The sequence below is a fragment of the Strix aluco genome, chromosome Z (assembly GCF_031877795.1).
Source record: "Strix aluco isolate bStrAlu1 chromosome Z, bStrAlu1.hap1, whole genome shotgun sequence".
Classification (NCBI taxonomy): Eukaryota; Metazoa; Chordata; class Aves; order Strigiformes; family Strigidae; genus Strix; species Strix aluco.
Genome location: NC_133971.1, coordinates 17,505,881 through 17,531,727, shown reverse-complemented (window position 1 = coordinate 17,531,727; position 25,847 = coordinate 17,505,881). Strand labels below are relative to the sequence as shown.

The 25,847-nt window shown below is 40.7% G+C and overlaps 1 protein-coding gene across 3 annotated transcripts in view; it reads right to left on the bottom strand.

Moving 5' to 3' along the window:
• The window catches only part of DGKQ (diacylglycerol kinase theta), a 97,609-nt gene that overhangs the window by 59,756 nt on the left and 12,006 nt on the right, over window positions 1-25,847 (bottom strand). For all 3 annotated transcript variants that reach the window (XR_012621583.1, XM_074812226.1, XM_074812228.1), the window contains exons 2-3: window positions 14,638-14,717; window positions 3,096-3,195 (exon numbers count right to left, since the gene is read on the bottom strand). Coding sequence is in view for 2 of the 3 variants with exons in the window: in XM_074812226.1 (XP_074668327.1) it covers window positions 3,096-3,195; window positions 14,638-14,717 (180 nt within the window). In the remaining variant the exon portion in view is untranslated. The remainder of the gene's footprint in view (window positions 1-3,095; window positions 3,196-14,637; window positions 14,718-25,847) is intronic.

Sequence of the window (25,847 nt, the reverse complement as noted above, 5' to 3'; positions counted from 1 at the left end):
CTGAAATAACTCTGGGCTCTAGGAAAGGCGATGAGCATTAACACTCTCTCATTCTAAGCCCACAGAAGACCATGATCTACCACCACACCAAAGCACAGCCTTTTTTAACAGGGCTTACTAAGTCAACCACAAGCTTTCACATCCAGCTCCCCCATACTGTGTGTCTTCACTGAGCTCAAGAACTTTTTGTATGAGGTGTGACACAGTCCCTCCTCCACCTCACATTTCTCCATATTCACAGATATAACAGGAATATTTTATGGTTTTGCCAATTCAGCTACTGGGAAAGCTAGATGCTTTTGAGTCATACCCTCACTAATGGTAAAAGTTTCTGTAGACCAAATTGTGGCTTCAAGGAATTAACAAAAGAGTTGGGCTTTTTATTGTTAATTCTGGCACACACTGCCCTTTGTTATACTTCCTAAGAACACAGTGGGCTTTTCTTCCCTTAGTTTAATTCACATCTGCTGCTTCTAACACCAACCCCAACTCAGAATTAATATGAAAATGTGTGCAGGGGAAGGGTGGGAGTGTCACAGGAGTTAAAACCTTAAGATTGATATCCTGCTGGTAGGAAAGATGAAGTTTTTAGTATGTAAAGATCAAGTCAAATCAGAGGGCCTACAAAGAGAAGTTTTCATCTTTATCAGCCCTTCCATAATCTACACAATTCTTTAACTCAGAATGACAGTTTTCTGCGCAAGCTAGTCATGAAAGTGCAGTGAATCTCTTTATAATTGACAAAAAAACAAGCTAGTTAATTTCAGATACATAAACTTGTCAGAATAACCTTTAAAATGTTAACTGCCTCCCTCCTCAGCAAATTTGCTACTCTCAGTTGATGCTTAATAAGAAACTTCTGTAAAGGATCCAACACTAAAAAATGTTTGGTCTCTTTTTTTCTTTCCAGCCCTTCTTAGAAAGAAAAGGGAGAGCAACTCTCACCATCATGAGTCCAGGTTCAACTGTTACCAGTGAATTCTACAGCAAAAAAGCTATCCAAAGTAATTAGTAATTGTTAGTAGAATTTTGAGTCCAAATATTGTCATTTTTGCCAATGAACTGTGTGTATTTATCTCACCAGGGGTTAATATACATGCATGCTCATTTCTTAGAACAGATGCCCCACCATGCACCCACAGCGTTTAGTACTTGTCTGAAAATTTTCAATTTCTTTCAAGAAAATTTATTTTATTGTAAGGTATGAAGAGTCCAACTTATTTCAATTATTTTAAAAGTACATCTAATGATGTCAATCATTTGCTTAGAATAGGTAAGTTCACCTTAACCCTCTTTTCTATCTTAATTATAGCAGATTCCAGGAAAAGTTCTTTAAATTTCAATGTTAGAAGAGAACATCATAACCAACAATAGACTTGTACTACTAAGTCATTAGAAGTATGCAAAACAAAGAAAGAACATTCAACATCTCCATCTGGATTTAAAAGCTCTACAGCTTAAAACAGCTGACTTCTAAAACAAATTCTGAAAGTATTTCTTTCAAGAGTAAGGGAAGAATCTTGTGTATTTTATGAACCTCAACTGCCCTTTCTAAGCTACATTTTGGAAAGGCATAGAGAAACAAGTTAAAGACTTACTGGTATTCAGAAAACAGGACAGCAAACAAGTCACACCATGCAAAACAAGAAAACTGTTTAATCCATGCGAGGAGCACAATTCAGAACCTTCACTAACCAGGAAAAAAATGTCCGTGCATTTGTAATGCCTAAATATAAGATGCAATTTCATGCATTTCTTGTTTAAGAACACTTAAATGGAAACGTTTGAAAAAATTAATATTCTCTTGCAATGGGTAAAATGCTAATACAGTAGAATTAAGAGAGTAAGAATATGAAAGCAAAATTTAGAAAGCTTTAACTAAAATACATCACTAAACTAAAGCTATTTTCAAGAGTTAAGAGGACATAGCTAGCAAAAATTTTCTTTTCAAATTCTCGATGTTTACCTCCTGCCACACAAGTTCTGAGGCTTATTAAGACAGATCATCATAAAAGACTCTGTGGTATCTGTAGCTCTTTGACCATCCCACCAAACCATTCAACTTGCATGGTAACTATATTGACAGATTCCCACTAGTCAGAAGAACACAGTTTAGATTTGTTATGCAGCTCACCACAGAAAAGCAGAAACAAAAGCACTGCACCATTGTAAGTCTAAATGCCCTGATCAAAGAGAAGCGTATCGCCTACACATATACATAGGCGACCATAGTAAGTTATCTCTAGCATAACAGCAATTTTGAAAGCATCTCAAACCCTTACAGAATTGGTTCTTCTCTCAGTAAACTATCTTTTTTTTAAACAATTCACAGGTAATATTCCTTTAAAATACTAATTCTGTTCAACCTCACAACATCAACTGAACAACAATTACTAGACATTCGAGACAGGGGAGACAAGGGAGAAGTCGCCCCATGGCAAAATCAGTCAAGTACTCATGTATTTCAAATAATAATTCTGGTGTTTGGGTGATTTCTTTAATTACTGTTTTTACAGAGAATCCATGTCAGAACACTCAGAGAAGTACTATTTTCACAAATAATATTTTCAAATATCTTTCCATTGAAGGCACCTCATCCCCATTACAAGCAACAGATCTCTGAGACCTGTAATTCAAAAAAGTTATATTCCACTCTTTTGAAGAAAGGGTGAGGTTTTAGAAACATGAATACCTGATGATTCCCTTCATCAAAAGCTTCCACTGGAAACAGAAACAAATCACCTCAACAGAAGAAGTCTCTTTTGCCATAATAGCTTCTCTTTGAACGTCTCAGGCATGGATTCACTGCATACCATCAACACCACAGACTTGCTCAAAGCAAATTGGAGGAAATATGAAAGAGTATATACATTTAACAAATTCTGTGGGTTATTGAAAATTATTTATTATTCCTTAATCTGAAGTACACATTTCTATAATCAATGAGTGGATGATAAACAACCCAAAAATCTCTCAAACATAGTAAGTGCATATGTATGTATGTATAAACATACCTTCAGGGTATGCAATGTAAGCAAAGTGTATGCTACTGGATAACACACAGATGCCTATACAAGTAGGGTTTTTTAAGTTACCTTCACATCGAAAGGCAAGTGACTCCAGTGACTTTCTGCACACAGTGCAAAACTTTCTTTTGTAATGTCCTGGAGGCCCAAAACAGTGTGCAACTGGAACCTGCCAATGAAAAATGCACAAGACATCATCAACCACAACTTTCAAAGTGCCCATTACAATTCACAGAAACTGCTTTATCATGCCAGACAGGACAGTATATACAGTGTAAACTTAACAAATATAAAGTCAAATCATGCTTTTTAAAAAAATTTCGTATTTAAAAATATATTTGAAATACTTTAAATAATTAATTTTTAATTTTTTTTTTTTAAATTCTTGGGTTTTAATATATAATGCATATATTTTTAAGTGCCAGTCAGCTTCTTGATGATTTGCAGTGCCATGAATCCAAAGGTTTCCTTTGGGTACAGTGCTGTGCAACTTACCTGGAATAACAGTTCCTCTCCTAAGTATTCTTAATTGAAACCAGGACGATTAAAGACTAATAGTTGCATATGTATACAAAATACCCTAAAGACACACTCAAGACAATTTTTAAAGGCTCAGTGCTGCCACAGTCCAGTACCTGCCACATGCCTTTCACCTCTTCTCCGAAAACAGCCCAGCCAACTGGCTGATCAGGACAAAGGCACCGGTCTCCCTCCACGGCCCCCGCCCCCCGCCTCCCCAGGCAAGCTTCAAAGCCTGGATGGTACAGAGATCCAGCTCCTGAAGTACATCTGTACTGAGGTTCCTGCTGACTGTAGGTGGAAGATGACACATTTCAAAATCCTCCTGCCAAGAGCTGTACCAACAGTTTTAGCAAATGTATTTCTAGTATACTATTCACTTATCCTAAAAAGGTAGAGTTTTATTCTTGTTTAGTGACTAATAATGAAAACTGAAAGCGACAGTACCAAAACGAACAACAGAAGAAAAGATGAAAAATGAAGAATAAGAAACATACTTGAGCTTCATACTTGTTCTAGAGACCACTCTTCCTACAAGATGCCCACCTTTGTTAAATTGACATTCACATTAGAAGAAAGAAGCATAATTGCATATTTAAAATTCTAGAATCCAAATGACTTCCATAAAAGTTTGCCATGACAGTTTGTCATGACTTAGGTATTTAGTATTATGCATCTCACATGTCCTTCCTGATACAACATACATATCAGATTTATCTTCTGGTTCTTGCATCCAAAAAATAGGTATTTCTAGTAAAGGCTGATAAATGGTTATTTAGGTGTGAAATGAAATCAATCATTCCCAGTAAAAAGTTGGAAATAATGACTTAAGATACGTATAGTCACAGATAGCTTATTTTCCTCCTGGATGTACTAGTAAGCAATCCTCCAAAGTTACTGAGCAGGACTTGAATTTTTATCTTTGTATGTTAGGATTTTCCTGGGAACCACTAGCAGCAAGTCTGACACATACTGGGAACACAGAATTTGATGACCCAGTAAGTCACTTCCAGTTATAAAGGTCTAATTCCCACCAGTGTTTCTGCCTCTGAAAGCGTGGGGACATTTATACTAAACAATCCTGTATTTTGAGCATGCGCAATGAAATAAGTGAGATAAAGTTTTGCCAGATGTAACACACAGAGAAAGAAACACTGCTGGAAGTTTAATTAAGAAAAATCACTAACTCCCAAACTGCAAAGCATGTGGTTCCTCCAGTCCTCCTCAGAATTAATCTTCGAGAGTAAAAGAGGATGAAGAGAGGTACAAAATATGCCTGTGTTATCAGACATGAACAAGATCATGCACAGCAGTTGATTGATCAAGCAGAGTTCACTGCCTCAGCAGACCGCATTGTCTGGAGGAATCCTTGGTCCCTAACTGACCGGGAAACTGCCTGTCCAGATCCCAGGCTCCCCACCATGCTGGGCTGCCAGCCAGCCTACCAAAAGGATTTCCTATCAGTATCTCCAAGATGATATATTACAAAATATCCTTGCCTCCAAAAAAGCTTCAAATTTTCACTTTACGTACAAGTTCAGGATTTAAAAATACAGGCAAACCACCATGCTTTGGGGTCTGTCTCCTATCAACCCAAACAGAAATTTCATTCTCTGCAGCCCTCCAGCTCTGACAAAGTTTGTGGTTGGCTTGTATTATTCTATTTTTTTTTAAATCAGAACACCCTAATCATATAATGCATGTTTATTAAAAAAAAATAAATATATATATCCTTGGGAGGAAAAAAAATCCTAGAGAGCCTGGGGAACTTTAATCAAACTATCTCAGATTAAGTTCAAGGTTTATAATTGCTGCCCACTTTTCTTGCACTTTCATGCTACTTCTTCAGAGGAAATGAAAAACCGTATCTCGCTGTACAGTAACACACAAGTTACCTGGCTTAGCTATTCTGGATGTAAAGTGTCAGAGCTGTTTTCTCACTCTAACTGCTCCAAAAATAAAAGAAAAACCCAATCCCAGCTTAATGGGAGAAGGCCACTTGCCCAAAATTCATCCTACACAATGAGTTCAAGTTCAGAAAGAGATGACTAGAATGGCCACGTGAGCACAATCCCAGCCAGATACAGCAACTCTGAGGGGTACTGAAAAGCCGTGGCGGGATTTTTTCAGCAAAGCTTTTCTGCACATCCCAACCTCTCTTCAGGTTTGAAATGTCACCTTCAAGTCCTCTGCCTGCCCTACTCTGGCCAGAGCCCCAGGCACAGCAGAGCCACCCATCCCCAAGGCAGTAGTATTCCCCTTGAGATCAGATGCAGAGGAGACCTTCTTTAGCTCTGGAGTGGTTAATAACCTGCTTTGGACACCTAGCATAACCATCCCATCCCCTCAGCAACCTGTGTTTGAAACAGAGAACTTTTCTTTCCCTGGACATGAGTTTGGCTATTTTATCTTATATCTAGCATAGAAATGAATGCTTTTCATTATTGTCACAGAAAGGTTCTGCTGAAGAAAAAGGATCCTCCATAGATCAAAAGATCAAAGTAGAGTTTTGTGAAAAACAGTATTTATTTGGGGAAAGACTGTGAGAAAGGACTTTGACAGGAGTCAAACATATTCAGGGTCTGACTGTACTTATCCAGAAGACTCACAGGAAGGACACTAAGACTAAATTCTGCAGTTGTTCAGACCCTCATGACAATCCTCTGAAGTCTCAAGTCACTGCCAAAAAGAAGGGAAAAACTTGCTGATTGAAATGTTGCATGGGAAAAAAAAAATAAAAAATCTGTTCCTTCAACTCTTTCTTTCTGGAACAAGCCAAAGAAATTTTATTATGAGTGGTCTTTCTAACTTGCTTTAGAAGTGACAGGTATAAAATCACTGCAGACCCCAGTGGGAAATGGGATGGGAATAAGATGGAAAAAGAGGAAAGATAAAGAGCAAGTACAATATAACAAACTCATCAATCACATCATGTTTCTCCCAGCAGCTCCCTATATTTCATTTGTTGCTGAACAAGTTCCAAGTACCCAATACATTAAAAAAAAAAAAAAATCAAAACTCAGCATGTCAGAATATGAAATGTTACATATTATTCTTTTATTTATATCCACCTGTATAAGTACAGCAAAGTACATACACATAAGGTGGCCTACAGAAAGTTAATAATTGATGAGAGTTTAAAACTGTTTTTCCAATACAACTACTTAAATTACCTTAGGCAAAGCACTAAAATCGATTTCTGCAGAAATATATAGAAAATTTCTGCTAGTAATACCATTAAACAACATCTAAGTGCCCTGAGAGTATTGGTCAGAAGCCCATTGACAGAAAGTGTAGTGGTAACACAGAATAAGCTCCAGAATGACTTTGCACTCATGGTCAAGATACTCCTACCTCCTATTTTGTTTCTTGACATCTGTTAAGAAATGTAAAAGTTCATATCAGCCTGTAATAAAATTTCATCCTATAGAAACCTAAAACTTAGATTTTAACCCCTTCAGTGCAATCTGTGCAAGTGCACAGGAATTCTGCATCATACAGAAAGAACAGCAACGAACTAACCTTAACATCCAAACTTTGGAAGAAAAAGAAGGAATAGAATTGTTTTCTTTTGGTAGTGCCTTTTACAATTGTTCCTCATGCTGAAATGCCACAGGGTATCAAGCATCATGATAGATTGTGAATTTAAGTGCTCTTTCACTGAAATCGAATCACTGCATACAGAGCAGCCCAGCTACCAGTCAAACCCTCCGGTTCATGGAGAGAGTCAGGTCAGGCCAAGTCTTACTAGGCTGCAACCTTCTGGATACCTCAATAGGGAAAAATACAGCTTCATGAAGGCCTATTCTTCACCCAGCTGCAGCTGCTTTTCTACCAGATCAGGCAGAAGAAAGTTTTTAGCCTGAATCCTGAGCCAAAGACTTCCAAGACTGAAAAGGGAACGAGAGAAATATAAATATACCAAATGCCAAAGTGACAACGGCTGCCTCGGGCAGTCTTAAAAAAAGAACAACCCACTGAAAACTTTTCCTAGGCCTGTGTCTAAATATTATTTTGCCCCTCAGAGACCCTTCCCCAAATTTTAGTAAGCTTGCACAATGTATTAACATATGCATTAGATTCTCTGGAAATAGGTGTGTACTTCTTGGAAATTACATGAATATTTATTTCTTCTATTGTATATAATAAGCGTGCCTTTGTGTTTTGGCATGCATCCGTGCATTCAGTGCTGCAATAAAGAATGCCTGCCTTTTAAAACTTCAAACTAAGTCTTAGAGGGTTCTTTTGAGATGGAATTTACAGTAACACCATGATTATTCACCATGATTATTCTGTCCAGGTTAATTGTCTAGACTACACCCTCTCTGACTTTGTGATTTAACTTTTCCCAGTATTGACATCTTTTCAATTACTTATTACTCAGCAATTACAAAGAGTGCTTTAATTTGCCTGAAACCTCTCTGCTTTAGTAGCAAAAGATTTCTGCAACTTAAATACACTGCATGCACTTAAATGCACTCTGTTTCTACTTTTTCCTTTTAGGGACAATGCCTGTCAATTACTCATCAGTTGTGTCCAAATTGACACTCTTCCTCTGAGCTCTTGATGTATCAGTTGGCGTTAAAAAGCAACTTTAAGTACACATTGCATGTGGAAGTTCTGAAATCAGATAAGAATACAAATTAAATGGTGTCTCAATGTATCATAGGACAGGAGAGATGAGAAAATCAAATACTTGGTTATCAACCTTTTAATTGGGTCTAACGCATCGGAATAATAAACACATCCATACACAGCCTCACCATATCCAGGAACTTTTTTTCTCCATCCTACAGATCTCTGTAACAGGACATTAGGCCTTATCTATAAGCTCTCAAGGACCCTTTGTGATGGGAACTATACAGTAAATTCCATACCATTTCAAATCAGGAATATATGATACTTCTACTAGAAAATGAGACTTGTATTTCCACTGCAATTAAGAATTGCTTCGGCTAGCATTTTTTGTACTGGAAAGAGAAAATGATATGCAAATGACAGTCACTCCTTGCTTTTACTGCTACAGAGGAAATCAAAGTCCATCTCCTTTTATCAAGATAAAGAGTTAAAAGAAACAAACACCGTGACATCCCATACCACTTCTGAACCCGAAGAATCGATACAGCTACAGTTCTTATCTGGGAGTTCGCAGGCTACCAGGCAGCTTGCATCATGTTTCAACTCTCCTGAGTTTATGAACTAGGGGGTACCATCCCTTCTCTTTAACTCCAGAGTTAAAGGACTATCACTTTGGTGAGGAAAAGGAGGAAACCTTGGTGCAGTGCCAAAATTACCAGCAAGCAGTTTTACACCTCATTTGACTTCTAAATTATGCCATGTGGCTGCTACATGCCAAGCAACTGCCTTGCTGAAACAACGCAGTATGGGTCAAGTGTTGAAGAACCAGAGATGGACCTTCTTGGTGAAGGTGCTCAAGACTATCCAGCAACCACTCAGGTAAAATCATAGAATCATAGAATAGTTTGGGTTGGAAGGGACCTTCAAAGGCCATCTAGGCCAACCACCCTGCTTAAGCAGGGACATCTTCAACTAGATCAGGTTGCTCAGAGCCCCATCCAACCTGACCTTGAATGTTTCCTGAGATGGGCATCTACCATCTTTCTGGGCAAAGTGTTTCACCACCCTCATTGTAAAAAATTTCTTCCTTACATTTAGTCTGAATCTACCCTCTTTAGTTAAAAACCATCACTCCTTGCCCTATCACAATAGGCCCTGCTAAAAAGATCAGCTTGGGGTCCAACCATTGTTAGGACAACCTGTGAAAAAACCTCTGTGAAAAGCCTCTTTATTATGTACAATTAAAAGGGCAAGAAGAGTGAAAAGAAAGAACTTTCCCAAACTTCTTTTTGTAATATATAAAAGAGGAAAAATATTAAGTATGTATTTGTTAAGTTGCGTTCGTGTTACAGATTTAACTCCACCACCACCATCAAAAAGATACAACAAGAGAAGCAGGATAAAGAGTCCCTTGACTGATGCATGCTAAATACACAGTAATCTGAAGATGGGATCTAACAAGAATATGCCAAACAGCTTATTCATGAACACTGAATTTCAGCCTGTCTTCTATGACAGTCTGCTGTGTTCTGGGTTTGAGGGAGTGGCAGGAGTTTTTGGTAGCAGGGGAGGGAGCCACAGCGGGGCCCCCTGTGAGAAGCTTCTTGAAGTTCCCCCAGCTGCAAGTTGGACGCACCTTTGCACCAAGGCTGAGCCAATTAGCTGCACCTCTGCGATAACGTATTTAAGAAGGGGAACCTGAGAGGAGGAGTTGGAATTGTAAGAACAGTTGTGAGGAAAACATCTGTGTGAACACCAAAGTCAGTGGAAGAAAGGAGGAGAAGGGGGGAGGTGTGCTGGAGCAGAGGCCTCCCTGTATCTCGTGGTGAGATGGCAGGGTCACCCTGCTGCCACCCATGGAGGTCACCAGTGGAGCAGAAGACAATTTGCAGCCTGTGGGGGCACCCACACCGTGCCAGGTGACTGTACTCAAAGAAGGCCAGGACCCCATGGGAAGAAGGCCCTGCTGTTGTAGTTTGGCACTTGGAGGAGTGCAACATGGGGGGGTGACCCACATGGGGAGTGACTCATGTTGGAAAGAGTTTGTGGAGGACTGTATCCTGTGAGAGGCGGACCATGCTGGAATGGGAGGAATGCCAGAAGTTCCCCTTCCATACCCCTGAGGTGGAAGAAGGGTAGGACTGACCACACGCCCCACTCCCTGCCCCCTGTGTCACTGAGGGCAAGGAAATACAGGTATCAGGACCAAAGCTGAGCCCGGAAAGAAGGGAGAGATGGGTAAAGGTGTTTTCAAGATGCAGAAATGCTTCTTATGGTCTGACTCTGTTAAGTGCTGTTATTGTTAGTGTCTGTATTAAATTTATGTTCTTTTTTTTCTTCCCCTAATGAGTCTGTCTTCTGCCCATGACTGTAGTGGACGGATCATCCCTCTCTGTCCTTATCTCGATTCCTGAGCCTTTTGCTTTACTTTCTCCTTCCCAGCGCAGGGGGGAAGGAGGGAGTGAGCAGCTGTGTGGTGCTAAGCCCTCTGAGCTCAAACCACAACAGCTGGGAGAAGTAGTAGAAGTTCAGCAAGCATTCACTGCAGCATTTTTTAACCCATGTTGATATAAAACCTCCAACACCTGCCACAACCACCAAGGAATGACTTCCCAAAACTGGATTCTGATTTTTTTTCCCCCTATACTCCCCAGAACTCCCACCTAATCCAACCCCATCAAATTCTCCTTCACAGCTTGCCAAGCTCTCTCCCAGCTGTTAAAATGTCTATGAGCCACCTGCAACAAAATTCCTTAAAAAACTAATTCTCTGAGGCAGTCACACAAAAATCCATCAGATACTTCTGACAACTCAATGAGACTAGGGGATTTATTATTCCAAGGCAAATGAAGCAGTAACCAAACCTTGATAGTCTTTTTCTCATACTTTGTTGAAGCTTCCCATTGCTTCTTGGGAAGGGAACAGAGGTAGGAAGAGAAAGTAAACAAAAAAAGAGGCTGTGTCCAAGTAGAGAACTCCTTCAGCTGCAAAAAAAATGAGATGCTGCTGTTGTGTATGAAATGTCCAATACATAACAGGTTATCAGAAGGGGGGTTAGGGAGACTTAACCCTAACTCAAGTATCTTTTTTTTTCCTTCTCTTCTACTTTCAGTTCACAAGGAACTGACCCAACCAACCACCACTAATGAATCCAGCAGTCAGAAGGAGATACTCAGGTCAGCAGGCAAGGGCAACACCCACCTGCCTGGATAGACCTCTGTGAGCACCACAACCTTCCCGTTAACTATCACAACCCACGAATGCAACAGTTACCCACCTTCTGAACTACAAAGCCAAGTTTTATTTTTAGCACAGAAAGCTTCAGGAGAAGCTGATGACCTAAACCAGCTTTTTTCCATTCTAGACAAGCTGGCTTTCAGAACAAAAGCACACAAGTTTCAAGAACAGTCTATTAACCCTTCTTGAAGTGGAAATGGTTAGAAACAGCAATGCACCAACACAACGAGGAAAAAGCAGCACAGCAAATGCCTAACTTCACTAAACCCACTTTTAATATACTCACATTTCTATTTAGTTTTCAAAGAACAGTTATACAGAAAACACACACACTATGGCAAATCTATGGGGTAAAAAGCTTATAATACATCTTCAATTACAATGTAACAAAAGAAAACAGAACTCCACATTTCACACCCACAGAGGTTTTGTTTTCACTGTTATTTTGTTTTTTATTGGGTGTTGGTTGTTTTCGGGGTGGGGGGTGGGGTTTTTTTTTGCTTTTTGGTTGGGTCTTGGTGGGGGTGGTTTTTTGGTTTAGTGTGGGTTTTTGTTTGGTGTTTTTTTTTTTTTTTTTTTACCACATACCTCAGGGTAGGCAAATACTTATGGATGGGAATGTAGGGGAGAGAGAGTTTGAATTTGGAAAAGTTGCTGAGACCTTACTGGCGAAACAAATCATATCCCCTATAAACCCTAAAGACAAACTTCTTCAGAAGACTGACCCATGAAGTTTCGTTTTGAAACATCATGACCTGGATCCAGTGTGGAATACTAAATGCAGGCAATAATGATTAACAATAGTGCAAAAAATTTCTTAGGGCACCCTTAAGAGTGAACTGATCAAGAATGATCTGAGGCTGGATGCAGTCATGGCATGCTTGTGACTCTGTGGGCCTTTACTTGACCCTGGGAAGGAAACCTTACTCTCAGTAATAAAAGTTTCCATGAAACACCTGCTGAAAAATTATTCTGATAGTTTGACTTAGTATCAAGTGACACATATTCTGATGAGATTTAAGAATTGTAATTTTCTCTAGATGAAATCTAGGGGATTAAAAAAAAAAATCTCATTTCTGTAATACACTGAATATTGATATACTAGAAGGAACTATCAGTGTTCCCTCCTATGTCAGATCTTTTAATAATAAATAAATAATAAATAATGTGAAAAGAGAGAAGGGAGATTAAGAAAATAAACTTTCCACACATTTTACAAATGATTATAATTTGGGTTTTGCTCTGTTTTTTAAGCAAATACCAAGTTCAATATTTACTTTGATAGAGTCTGCACACAAAACAATGTCTCCCATATGACAGACTTCACTTGCACATCAGACTACGATTAGTGCAACTTGGATGACCACATCAAGGAGGACAAGACTGTCCAGAAAGAGTAGCACAATCCAGTATTTTCGAAACATAATCGCTATAGCTCAACACAGATAAAGCAAATCACTCTTTCCAGCTAAATACTGCAACACTGAACTGCAAACAGCTTTGAAGGCTGACAACAACGCTCAGATAAAACAAATTCTACTGCCCACGGAGGATAATTAGATTTTATATGTAAACAATAAACAATTAGATAAAATTCATGTGTGGGGGCAGGTAGAGAATGGGGAAAGAACGAAAAGACTACACTGACATTCATGACTGATGCAAGTGGAAACATTATGAAGTTTAAAAGCAGGATTTTTACCATGCAAAAGCAAAGGAACAAATACTATTTTGAACAATGACTTAAATTCAAAGCAAATTCACAAAAGAAGCAGTCACAAATGTTTACAACTCTGACACTATAAATCAAATGAATGTTTCCCAGTTGGATTTGTACCATCCCCTCCAAGGCCCTTGCAAAGATACCTATATCATCTGACTGATCGTTACTTTTACCATGCTACAATGACTGAGCGCCAGCATACTGAATTGACAGTATGATGTCAATTCTCAGTAACAACATTTCTCACTCTCTACATGTCCCTCTACCATTGGTCCTAAGACTTAGCACAATATTTCTCACTATTTCACTGGCAACTTTCTATGTATCAGACATCTTTTTCCAACTAAATTATACCACTCAGGATTAAAAGTATGTGGGGAAGAGGAAGCATGTAGCAAAGCCTAACAGCATTATCATCTAGACAAAGCAAATGGAAGAAAAATGAGTAGCTAGTTTCTCTCTATCCAATTCCTGTAACTCAAGTTACATACTGATTTAAACTTTCCCATCTCACCACCTACATAGGTTTCCACAACATAAAGGAACTTGTAAAGCTTTTTAGGATACAAAGACAGGAATCAGCTCCCTGTCACGGGTTCCTGGGTCTACACAATGCATTCCCCTAAATGGGGTTTTAGTCAGCGAGGTCTGTAATGCACATGATTCTGATTTTACAGTCATGTCTCATTTGAGTTTTACATATGGCTCCTTAAGGCTTTTGTAGTGCTTACTACTTCTCTAGTAAAGTTTCTCATCTCCTTCTTCCCTTTTTTTCCTTTTCTGCCATTCTTTCCCAAATGGATAACATATTTTGTTTTCACCTCAATTTAGCTTCTTAATACCTTAGTTGCATCCTATTATCATCTTTAAAGTTGATTTATCTTTCACAAACTTTAAAAGCAACCTCTTAAGCATGAAGTCTTGTGGGAGACAAAGTCACAGGGCATCTGAAAGCAAGTACTTTATTAATTACCAAAATAAATAAATTTGAATTATTATTATCAACTGAAGTCCTACCTTATGATTTTTCTACTTTGAAATGTCATGCTTTTGATGCAATGACTTTACTCTCTGGACACAGTAAACATGCAAATCCTTAACACACAGCAATAAATAGAAGCCGAACAGCCCCTTCACTAGGCAGAGAAGCTTCAGCATTTTCCCACTAACATGCAATTTAAAAAACTTGGTGGTGTACAGAGTTCTTCTTTAGTATGGTATGGTTTTCTGAGTGCACCAATATGAATCAGTCACCTCACTCCATTACTGTGAGGCTTCCAGGTAATGACACACACGTAAAAACATCTAGTAATATTTAAAGAATGCAAATAACTATGCTTCAAAGACAGATAATCCACAGCTGCCCACAGCAGGGACTTTTCAAAGGAAATGTAACTTTGCCTTTGAGCAGCTATAAAAGCTTCAGTGATGACTAACACAATTGATATAAGCATTACGATATTAACAAGCCACCACCATACTACACCACGTTCATTAGTGATACAGTTATGCTATTATCTCAAGAAAGAGACAAGGCAGTGTGTGCTTACTCACCCTTACAAGGCTGGGAGCAATACATGAGCATGGTATCTTGACATTCTTGAGGCACTTTTCATGAGACATGAAGTTGCAAACTATGGAAATAAAATAAGAACCATGAACAAGTCTTCACAAACAAGGGACTTTGTGAAAAACAAACAAAAAAATAATACGGAGTCAAATACAATTAGGAACACATCTTTTTTAAACACATTTGCTCTCCCCTAGGTTTGAGAATGTACATGAATGTCCCACTCTTGCAGTGCGTGAATTCCAGCTCATTTTGTTACTAAGATATTGGCAATGGAAAAGGAAGGAGAGTTTATCCCAATGCATTACAGGCCTACAGCAAGTCATGCCCTCCCACACTCTCTGTCCATAAGCACCAAAATGACCTCTTAAATTTCAAAAGATATTTTAAACAGTCTAAAGTCCAAAATAGCTCTCTGATGTAGCCAAAGCTACATGTTTGAAATGTAATTATTCTACAAGCTAGTGCATGTGACAGGAGAAAACACAGTATTGATACACACTGAGCATAACAGATGAAGAAACTGAAGATCACCAGTTGCATGCAGCTTTGAAAGTCAAGAGCAACTAATTATTTCTTTTACTGTGGAAGCAACAAGTTTAGAATTCCACCCGAGCTTCACAAAGCATGCTTTCAAGCAAGACGGCATTTGAAAAAATAATTTCTCATGGGGGTGATATTTTCCACAGCTTACCATGGATTTACATTATATTAAGCTGTGCAAAGAAAACAAGGGATTCTTTATTTCATTCCTACCACCTCACATTATTTAGGAACTAATCAAGTCATGCAGCTACAGCTTTAGAGTCCTCCTCTCAGAATTACCCTCTACCAGTTCAAGTGTGAAGCTTTACACAGATACTCAGGCCCTGACCTCTTGCATGGAAGAGCAGACCTCTCCCAGTGCTGGGCCAGTGGCAACTGCTGCTGTACACAGGAGGTTTTTGCACATCCCTCCTTTTAAGAAGCACACTATACCACTTCCTAAATTTCACCAGTAACTGAAAAAACTCCCATGTGCTTCAAGCTTCCCATCTGCAGCCCACTGCCATTACTGACTGTATGTGCTAGTGCCATCAAAAGCAAACAATTTTCCTCTCCTACCCTTTCTCTAGCTCACCAATTTCTGATTTCACAACACCACTTCTCCCATGCCAACTCAAGCCATTAAAATCCGGTCCACTTCTCTACACAGCTTACTGCCAGTCCATGTAAAGTAACCTTTCCTTTTGGTGGCACAAAAAGATGACCCTTTTCACATTGGTACTCATCTTAATGTAAGCAGTGGCCAGACATTTGTTTTTCATTTGTCTGCAAGTCAGAAAAAGAAGCAGCACTGCAAGTCCCTACTGCGTAAAAACATGTTACTCATCACTAATAGTTGAACACCGAGTGATTACTGCACTGATGAAAGAAAGTGGGGCGAGAGCTGATCCAAACCTTCTGCTGGGTGCTATGAAGTGTTACATGCATCTTTAAAAGTTGATAGCATTCCTGACTAAGTGGGACAGATAAGGGGTGGAAACAAGCCAATGAAGGGATGATAAAGCAGATTCTCAGAGCTGAAAATGCAGATGCCCAGCACATTTGGAGGTGGTTACTATGGTGGAAGGAGCACACAGCCCATCAGCACAGAGGAGACGAAAGAGAAAAAAGTGATTATCCGGGCAGATTAAAGATGTAAGTCCTGCTCTAGAAAACAGGTACAACCACACAGAGAACTGGTGAATTCTTATCAAACTTATGTATGTTACCACAAGATGGATGTAGATAGAAGTACTCTACTCTCTCCTCAGGTCTCTGCACCATTTCTACTGACACTTTTAGGAGGGTCAGCTGGTTGCTACAAGAGCAGATCTGCAGAGGCTGCAGAAGAAAAGCTACCAGCTAATCTGAAATTCACCACATATGCCCTGCCACAGCAGGAAGACATTTGCCCCAGCCCTTTGTTCAGGTAGCCTCTTCACTGTCTCACAGGTGGTGCTCAAAGCTCAGCTGAACCTGGCTAGGTGAGGGGGACTGACCTCTGCAGTCAGAAGCATGGTGACAAAGGTTCCCACAGCGTCAACCCACAAAAGGTGACAATATGAAGCTTCAAATATAAATATGCAGCTGTCAAGAATTCTGTAAAGGGGTGAGAGCGTGTCGAGGAGAAAGCATCAGTGACTAATGAAATTCAGTGAAATGGCACTGTTTTTCTTGTTTTTCTCATTCAGAAGCAGGCAGACTACAAAGGAAAGAACAGAGTAAGGTGCTGCAGATTGCTCTCAGAAATTTTATGATCTGCAAGAAGCAGCAGGCAACTGAAGTCTGCAACACCAGTATCTCCAAGTGGCTACTAGCTTTAAGTGCACACACAATAACTCAATACACAAGTTAACCAAGACCTACACAAACAACTCGGAGAACTCAGAGGTGTCTCCAAACCAGCTGATAGAAGTAAGGCTCCTCCCATGAGCAAGGACCTTGAGCGATGTTCTCCATTTATTCAGACAACTCAAGTCACTACATAATACCACTCAATTTTCTCTTTTCAGTGACAAGCATAAAGACAGCACCTCATGTTTCAGCTGAGGAAACATCTCATGGCACCGAAAAATATACAAAAGAAGAATTCAAGCCAGCAACTTCATACAAGCAGTAAAATCAAAAGGTGAATTAAGGTCTCAGACATGGAGTAAAATAGGAAGGTGCATAAAGGTTTTAATTGTTTGACTGAGTGCATACAGAAAAAGACAACATGCAAAATAATGAATTTCCTAAAATTCAAGGGAAACATTGAAGTATTTGAAAAGAATCAAATTAAGGAATGTCAGGAGACAAACAGCAGGCTATCAGCAGTGCCCAAAACAGAGATTGTAACATTCTCCATGAAAGATTTTCACATACTTTTCAGGAGGTACTCACGCACCCCTCCTCTGCTTGTCAGATGCCTCAAATTCAGCAGGGAGGATGCATTCTGGCTACGTGTCTTTTTCCTGTCCCACAAAATTCCTCAGGGGGTGAGCTAACTCTTACAAGTCACCATTTTGTTTTTGTTTTCCACATTCCCCAAAGAAAGGAAAAAAATATGGCAGCAAGCCAAACTGAAGCATGAACAATATTTTGGAGGGGGGAGGGGAGGGGGAGTGGGAATCCTAAATTTGTATCAGTAGTTCCAGAGGGGCAACACAATTAAGTGTGAAGTTCTGACAGACAGGAGGAGTTTGGTGTTTTTTAAGGGGTGAGAAGCCAGAAGACGCTGTGTGACGTTTCAGGAGATGAAATGGAAAATTTTGAGGAAAAAGCATTTAAAGGCAAAGGATGAGGACAGGCTCTTTATTTATAGGAAGACAATTTCTTCAAACATACAAACTCAGTGATGTGCTATCAGCAGACATCTATGGATTGCCTAAGTAAAAACAAAGCAATTTCAACTGCAGCTTTCTGATACTGTATACAAAACTGATGGTTTCAGACAGGCTTGAGAGGCTGGAGCACTCAGTACATCCTTCAGCTAAGCGTTTTAAGCACTGCCAAAAGTACCTAACAGCATGGATGAAGGAAGAGACAAACACTTGAGGTATGTCTGAAGAAAACATTGCCTGCAACCTTCAAACTGGACTTTGAACACAAGGCAGCTATATCCACGTTCAAGCTGCACGAAGGTATACAACACTGAGGGAAGATGAACGGACGTGATTTCAAGAGACCTTGACAGAATCCACAAAATCATTTACTTGCAGGTTTGGGGGACTTTACGTGGTCTCTCTGAGCACCTAACTGTACAGTCAGGCTACAGCAACCATGTTTGACAACTTTCCCTTGCTCCCCTCCTCTATTCAATAATCAGTGACTTCATTCATATGAAAAATTAGATATTCCCAATGCACAGCAAGAAGCCAGGTGGCCATCAGGCACCACAGGACTGCTCCCTGTCCACATTAAGCATGAGACGTGGCTTTACAGCAGTCTCTGCTCATAAACCTTCCCAGGGCCACTTTCCTTATCACATTTTGCCTGACTTGGTGATTTAATAAAGGAAAAGGCAAGGCGAGCGTATGGCAACACCCAGTGAACATACAGCCAGTAGCTCTCCAAACATACACTTAAAAGGTAACAGAAAACATCTCTCCCCAGCCCTCCCTAGGAAGGCAGGAGATAAAAGCTGTGTATTACTGTAACTCATGAGCTGTGTGACACTTGGTAGCAAAGCAAGGGCTATTCACACCCTCCAATATGCCACACTTCTTTCCCTATAACCCTTTTTCTCTCTGCCCTCAAGGCAGACTTGAAAGCAGATCCCAAAAGTGAAAAGAAGAGAAAGGTGGACTATACCCTGTACAGACTCTAGCAACGTATCAGTGCCCCATGCAAACAATGGCTGGGTGAGAATCACTTATGAAATATCAAATTTAACAAAAAAATCTTCTTCCACTTTTAAGAAGACCACACAGTCCTTAGCAAAAACCTAAAAGGTGTTGAAAATTACTTTTGTTTCCTCTTTGAGGAGAAACCACGATTCAGTTTTACTGTTTTTCAAACATAAATTTGTAAATTTGTATTTTAACATGTTAGTCTTTTTATTTTAACTTTTTATTTATAAATCTAATTTTACATTTGCTAAACACTTTTAAAAGCAGAGCTACCAAATTGCTCTCCAAGGAGAACCAAGGATGTCAACACAAAGAGCAAAGTGGATTTGATCCTCTCCTGGAAGTGTGACCAGTTTAAATGACTCACTGTGGTCCTATTCACATGTGCCTTCTTAATCCAAGAGAACTTCTCTTATTTCAGTGAGCACTAATTTTGAGCATAACAAAAGGACCTGCAAAGTAAATGGTGGTTCCTCCTCCAACCCTCTGTTGTCTGGATTTGTTGTCCTGTCAGTTGACCCCTGCCCCTCTGTCTCTGGTTCTTACATCTCAGTTAACTTGCACCAGTACCACAAGCAGCAGTAACACTCTCTCCATCTTCCAACAATTCCCTCCTGTTGTCTTCACTGCAGGGTGCCACAACCCATGGGTTTTGCAGGACATGGTCTGATAGTAACACAGGAGCCATCACCCTTCTCATTGCCACAGGTCACACTGAGGACTCTCAGAAAGAGAGAGCTCCTGCACCCAAAGACAGGGGCAAGTTCCTGCGGCCAAGCAGATCACTGGCACATGGCAGACCCACAGCAAACTTCTGTAACACCCAAGAAACACCACCATGTTTTGGCCAACTGCCTGTCACACAGCCAGCGCTGGGAAGACTTCATACCCTGACATGGAGTGACAACACCACAACTCCTCAATATTGCCTGGATGACTTGGCAAATAATAATCTCATTTTGTTCGGCGGTATCAGTGAGTGCTGTAACTCACTCACTTCCATTTTGCTCACCTGTACAAATTTTAACTCCCAGCAACTGCCTGCCAAAGTTTCTTCTAATCTTTAACAAAGGTTATAGATTACTGAATGACATAGTTGACTAAAGAGCTGCTTCTTGTTTTTAGACCAAACCATTAGCTCAGCCAGTAATGGTCTAGTGACTCAGAATTGTTTTCCCAGCTATGACTGCACAATAAATTTTTCATTTCTGGAAAAATTTAAGTGCAATGCATTAAAGAACATACTCAGCTCATTAATGTGAATATAAATAAAACTAAATGAAAAGCAGTAATTCTCGGGGGCATCTTGTTAAATGTAAGACTTGGAAGAAGTCCCTGTCTTGGAGAGCTTACTGGACTGGATGGCCTGATATATGTAGGAGTATTACATAAATGAAAACTCTCTACAATCCTCTACAAAAAAACCTATAAATTTACATGGACTACATTAAAGAATTACAAAGGGGATTAAAAAAATAAAAAGAAAATGCCTTCTTGACAATCTAATGCTGCATGAAACTCCTATGGGCTTGCCAGCAGCTCAGTCACTGCACAGACAGTCCATGCACACTGAGTTTATATCATGGCACAGAGGTGGCTTTTGTGCCACTCTTCCCCATTCCTTTCCTAATACTCTCTAGCATTCATTCTGCCTTTTTTTGACAATTACACACTGGGCATGTATTTCCCTAGATGCATCATTACAACTCTAACTTCATTTGTTGCCTGATCTGTAAAAGCTGACTCAAGGTTCATGGACTTGTAAGAGCATTTTTCCTCACTTCATGCACATCACTTTACATTCATTGACCCCAGGCAATAAAATGGTAGATTAAAAGTTTCTTATGCAATCCTCAGCAGATGATGTCCAACCTGAATTCTCAGCTCACTACTGGCCCTTGTAAGAGGGTGGTGGGCTGTTATTGAGTTGAGTAGCATAAGCCCTAAGACACTGCTGCCATGAATCCACCTGTGACCTTGTTCAAGTTCATTACTTCCCTCTATCGCTTTTGTCTGCCACCAAAATCCAGGCCTGCAGTCACTGTAGTTTTATTTTAGCATTTCACACATTGTGAATGCCAGCTTTCAGTTTCAGAGGGAACCTTCCATGAGCAGTATCCTCACTTATACCTGTCTTCTGCTAAGATGCTCAGAAAAACAAGACTACAGAAGGGGAAGCAAACACTTGTTCAGTCCAGCCACTTTCCCCAGGGTTACCCTGAAACACAGCAGGGCCCTCTGCCTTCTGGGGATCTCCAAACCAAACTGCTTTGGTCCAGGACCTGGAAAGGCTTCCAAAATTCCCATTTTGTTTCCCAGCACTCATAGAGATGTCTTAGCTTCCACCTCGGTTCTGCCAGGGCTTGCAGTCATGAAACAGTAGCACTGGTTTATGAAGAGGCTGGTTACGAGCACTTGGGGAAGGAAGACAGGTACAGAAGAGCTGAACATGGAGGAATCAGCTTGCTCAAATTCGTTTCATAGAAGTACACCCATGCACACAATGGCAAGGATGCCCAGTGCAGGAGGCATAGCTACTGCAGCATACTTAAGACAGAAGGAGGAAGGACAACTGCCTGTAGATGGACAGAGCAAAACAAACAAGAAACCTAGCAAAGCCAGGGAGTAAAACAAAGCTTCAAAGCTGTTACGCAAGACAGCAATAACAGTCTCTACTTTCAAACAATGAATCAGTGAGACTTAAAAGGGCACATCAGCACCAAGACAAATGAGGCCAAGTCTGTCTAACTATCAAAACAAAGTTTTATTTTGGTCAAAGTAGATTATTTCCCCCTCTCTTACTGTTCTTCCACGGCATGTGCCTGACATGACAGAAGCCAAAATAGAAGCTTAATCTTATGGTGCCTCTACCTTTTAGGGGCTTTTTCAGACACTTCTGAAGTAGTCCTCTATCCTGCAAGCAGGATCATCTTTGCATTCAGTGAAGAGATCCATATGACAATTAGAAGACAACAGCTTTGAGGAAATGCCCACAGGCTAAGTAGTCACAGATCGGAGAAAAAGACTTTTTTTTTTTTCCAAATCTCAATGGTTTTAAATTATAATATAAAACACAGTTATAAGACCGCTTATGCAGAAAGGACCATTCAAGCTGATGGTAGAGATGCTATTTTCACGGAGTAACCTAAAAGCAATGCTCTCTTTTCACTAGAAGTTCGTGGGACTTAACTTTAACATTTTTTACACAGCTTTGAGCTCCTTTTCCATTGTAGCAGCTTGCCAACACAGACACATTTAGCTTTTTTGTTTAGGACTGTGACCACAGGCCAGCCTGAATACTGTGACTATTCACTGAAAAGAATGCTGGATGCAGTACACGGACCTTGCCAGCTTATTTCCCAATTCAGCAGAAACATGCAAAGACCTGTATGCAATATCAGTGTGCTCTCTCAGACAAAAACACAACCTAGTTTAAGTTTAGAAGCCTGTTGTGTAATGCATGCTAAATGTCACCAGGAAAGCTGTCACTAGAAGCTTTGGTCTTCCCAGAGCATTTAACACAACAGCAAGACAGGAATGGAAAAATTTCTGAAAGCTTTAAGAAGTCAGGCATTAAAAACACACTCCTTTCTCACTGCAGTGAGAAACTTTGGGCCTTTGCTTGTCTTACGGTTCAGTGAGACCACATTGTGTATCTTTTGATTCAGCCCAGGATACGATTGACTTTCTGGGCTGTGAGTGTGCACTGCCAGCTCATACCCAATTTTTCATCCACCAACACCTCCAAGCCTTTCTCAGCAGGGCTGCTCTCTCTCATCCCCCAGCCTGTATTGATACCAGGGCAAATCTTTCAGATTTTTCCTCTGAAAATCCAGAATAAATTAGAAACCTGTTAAGGTTTTCTAAATGTTCACTGAGCATCCTTATAGATCACTTGTACCTGCCAGGTCCTTTCCCTCTTCAGACTCTCTAGTCTTGCCAACTAACCAGACATACCTGGCTCTGCTTTAAATGGAGATACCAGCATCCACCCTGTCTGATGAAAATGGAGTTTCCCCCTGCACAATGTGGATTGTGCTGTACTTTTTTTATTTCCATAACTGTCTGTGTGAGAGCAAGCTCTATTATAGGTATAGATACCCAAAAGAAATGTTTTTCTAACATCTGAGTTCTGTAATTTCAGGGCAGCACATCTCAATTCCTATTCATCTGTATTTCAGATATGTTGTTAGGAAATAACATAGCAACAACTCAAGTGAAAACGAGACAAGCTACTGAATAATGAAACAGTCAAATGAGTTCAGTGATATACTTGAACCATCAAACATAAAAGCACCAATTTGGTCACAGTTGGTTTGCTTGAATGGTGGTAGCCTTACAAAACCCCTTGGCTACCCTAAGGACCTCTCATTTTCTCATCAGTAAGGCTATAAATATTCAGAAATCTGACAACAAACTCCATCTTGCTTCTCCATCTTCCCTGGTACACTTAAGCCCAGTACTGAAAAATGAACAGTACTTCACCTGTCAGAAAAGCACCATCCCCATCCTCCCATCCCCTGACTTCACCCAGAGCAGGTTTCCTAAGTCCTGCTAAGCAGGTGAAGCTAAAGCACCTACAGCTGGAGAGACAACAAAGGCACCTACCCTGTGTGCTCAGTTCCATCAGGGCTTCACACTCCAAGTAGCAAACAACTGCACAAGCAGGCCACACCACACAGTGGCAAAAGCAGCATCTCCGTTTGGTCAAGAGGCTTTTCTAGGTCATAAGCATAGTCAGCAGAAAACCTAGACACCCTATCAGCTGCGCTTATACAAAGAAGAGGGGTCCACCCTCTTCACATAACATGCTGTAGTTCACTCTCCTTCCACGATGTACAGTATGGCCAGTGACGATATGGCCTGGCTGAATACAGGCTTCAATGAAATGAATTGGCTGAATGGTCACATCCACAGGGTAGTGGTCAACAGCACAATGTCTAGATGGAGATCAGTGATGAGTGGTCTCCCTTGGGGGTCCGTATTGGGACCAGTACTGTTTAATATCTTAACCAATGACATAGACAGTGGGATCAAGAGCACCCTCAGCAAGTATACAGACAACACCAAGCTGAGAGGGGCAGTTGATATGCCTGAGGGACAGGATACCATTCAGAGGGACAGGATGTCATTCAGAGGGACTTGGACAAGCTCAAGAAGTGGGCCCATGTGAATTCAAGAGGTTCAACAAGGTCAAGTGCAAGGTCCTGTACATGGGTCAGGACAACCCCTGGTATCAATACAGGCTGGGGGATGAAGGGATTGAGAGTAACCCTGCTGAGAAGGGCTTGGAGGTATTGGCAGATGAAAAATTGGACATGAGCCGGAAATGTGCACTCACAGCCCAGAAAGTTAACCATTATCCTGGGCTGAATCAAAAGAGGCATGGCCAGCAAGTCAGGGGTGGTGATTTTGTCCCTCTACTCTGCTCTGATGAGACCCCACCTGAGTACTGCGTCCAGCTCTGGGATCCTCAGCACAGCAAAGACATGGACCTGTTGGTGCAGGTCCAGAGGAGGCCACAAAAATGATCAGAGGGAAGGAACACCCTTTCTATGAGGAAAGGCTGAGAGAGCTGGGGTTATTCAGCCTGGAGAAGAAAAGGCTCCAGGGAGGCCTTACTGTGGCCTTTCAAAGGGGACTTACAAGAAAGATGGGGACAAACTTTTTAGTAGGACCTGTTGCCATAGGACAAGGGATAATAGTTTTAAACTGAAGGAGGATAGATTCAGACTAGATGTAAGGAAGACATTTTTCACAATGAGGGTGGTGAAACACTGGAAGAGGTTGCCCAGAGAGGTGGTAGATACACTAAAGGTCAGGCTGGATGGGGCTCTGAGCAACCTGATCTAGCTGAAGATGTCCCTCATTGCAGGGGGGGGGGGGTGTGGAGAAGGAGTTGAACTAGATGACTTTTAAAAGTCCCTTCCAACCCAAACTATTCTATGATTCTATTCTATTAAATTCTATGAGAAAGCCAAGTTCTACCTTTACTTTAGACTTTACTTTCTTTCCTCTTGAAAGACAGCTGGCTCAGACTTCCCACCTGCAAAATGAAGGTGGGCACAGAATTTCAAAGGTGTGTGACTTTAGCACAGAACAGGTCCCCAACCCTAAGAGCTTTTTCTTCTTCAGAGAGATGGAAGATAGCTAGTGCCAAACTTGCATTCAAATCCAGAAAGCACTAACACCTTCTCTTTTCTGAAGGATTAGGCCAAAGACAAGACAGTGCCCTGGGACAAGGCACTGGTTCACTGATGAAAAACCAGAAATCTCCAAGAGGGAGACAAGAAGGGGACAACATCAGGAGAGAGCTCAGCAACTCATCTCCTGACAGTTCCCCAAAAAGGATCCTTCAGAGGAAGAGGCATCCCACTCACAACTTGGAGTTGCACAGGGAGCCTAGAGGGACAGAGTTTTTTGCCCTCTGTCTGCTGAATTTGTCTTTCCACTGAATGGTTCTAGCATGGTAACACACTACTGGGAAGTCACACCCACCATGCAACAGCCAGAGACCATTGGGATGGCTGTGACTCTCCTTCCAGAAAATTACAAGCTTCCCATCTTAGGGGGCTAACAGTGGTACTCAGTGATGCTGAAGATGGATCCTGAAAATGTCTCTGAACCACAGAAATCTGCCTATCTGAGGCCAAACAATTAAGTATTCCAGTAGCTCTTTTGTAGAGGCTAGAGGATGAAGGTTGCCCATACAAACCAGATGCCAAACCATGTAACACATGGCAAAAAGCCATGTCTTCCAGTCTGCAGCCTTTATACAGCTCGAAAGGGTCAAGACAGCTTGAAGTCTGACAGAGAAACCTCTGATCACCCTCACCGCA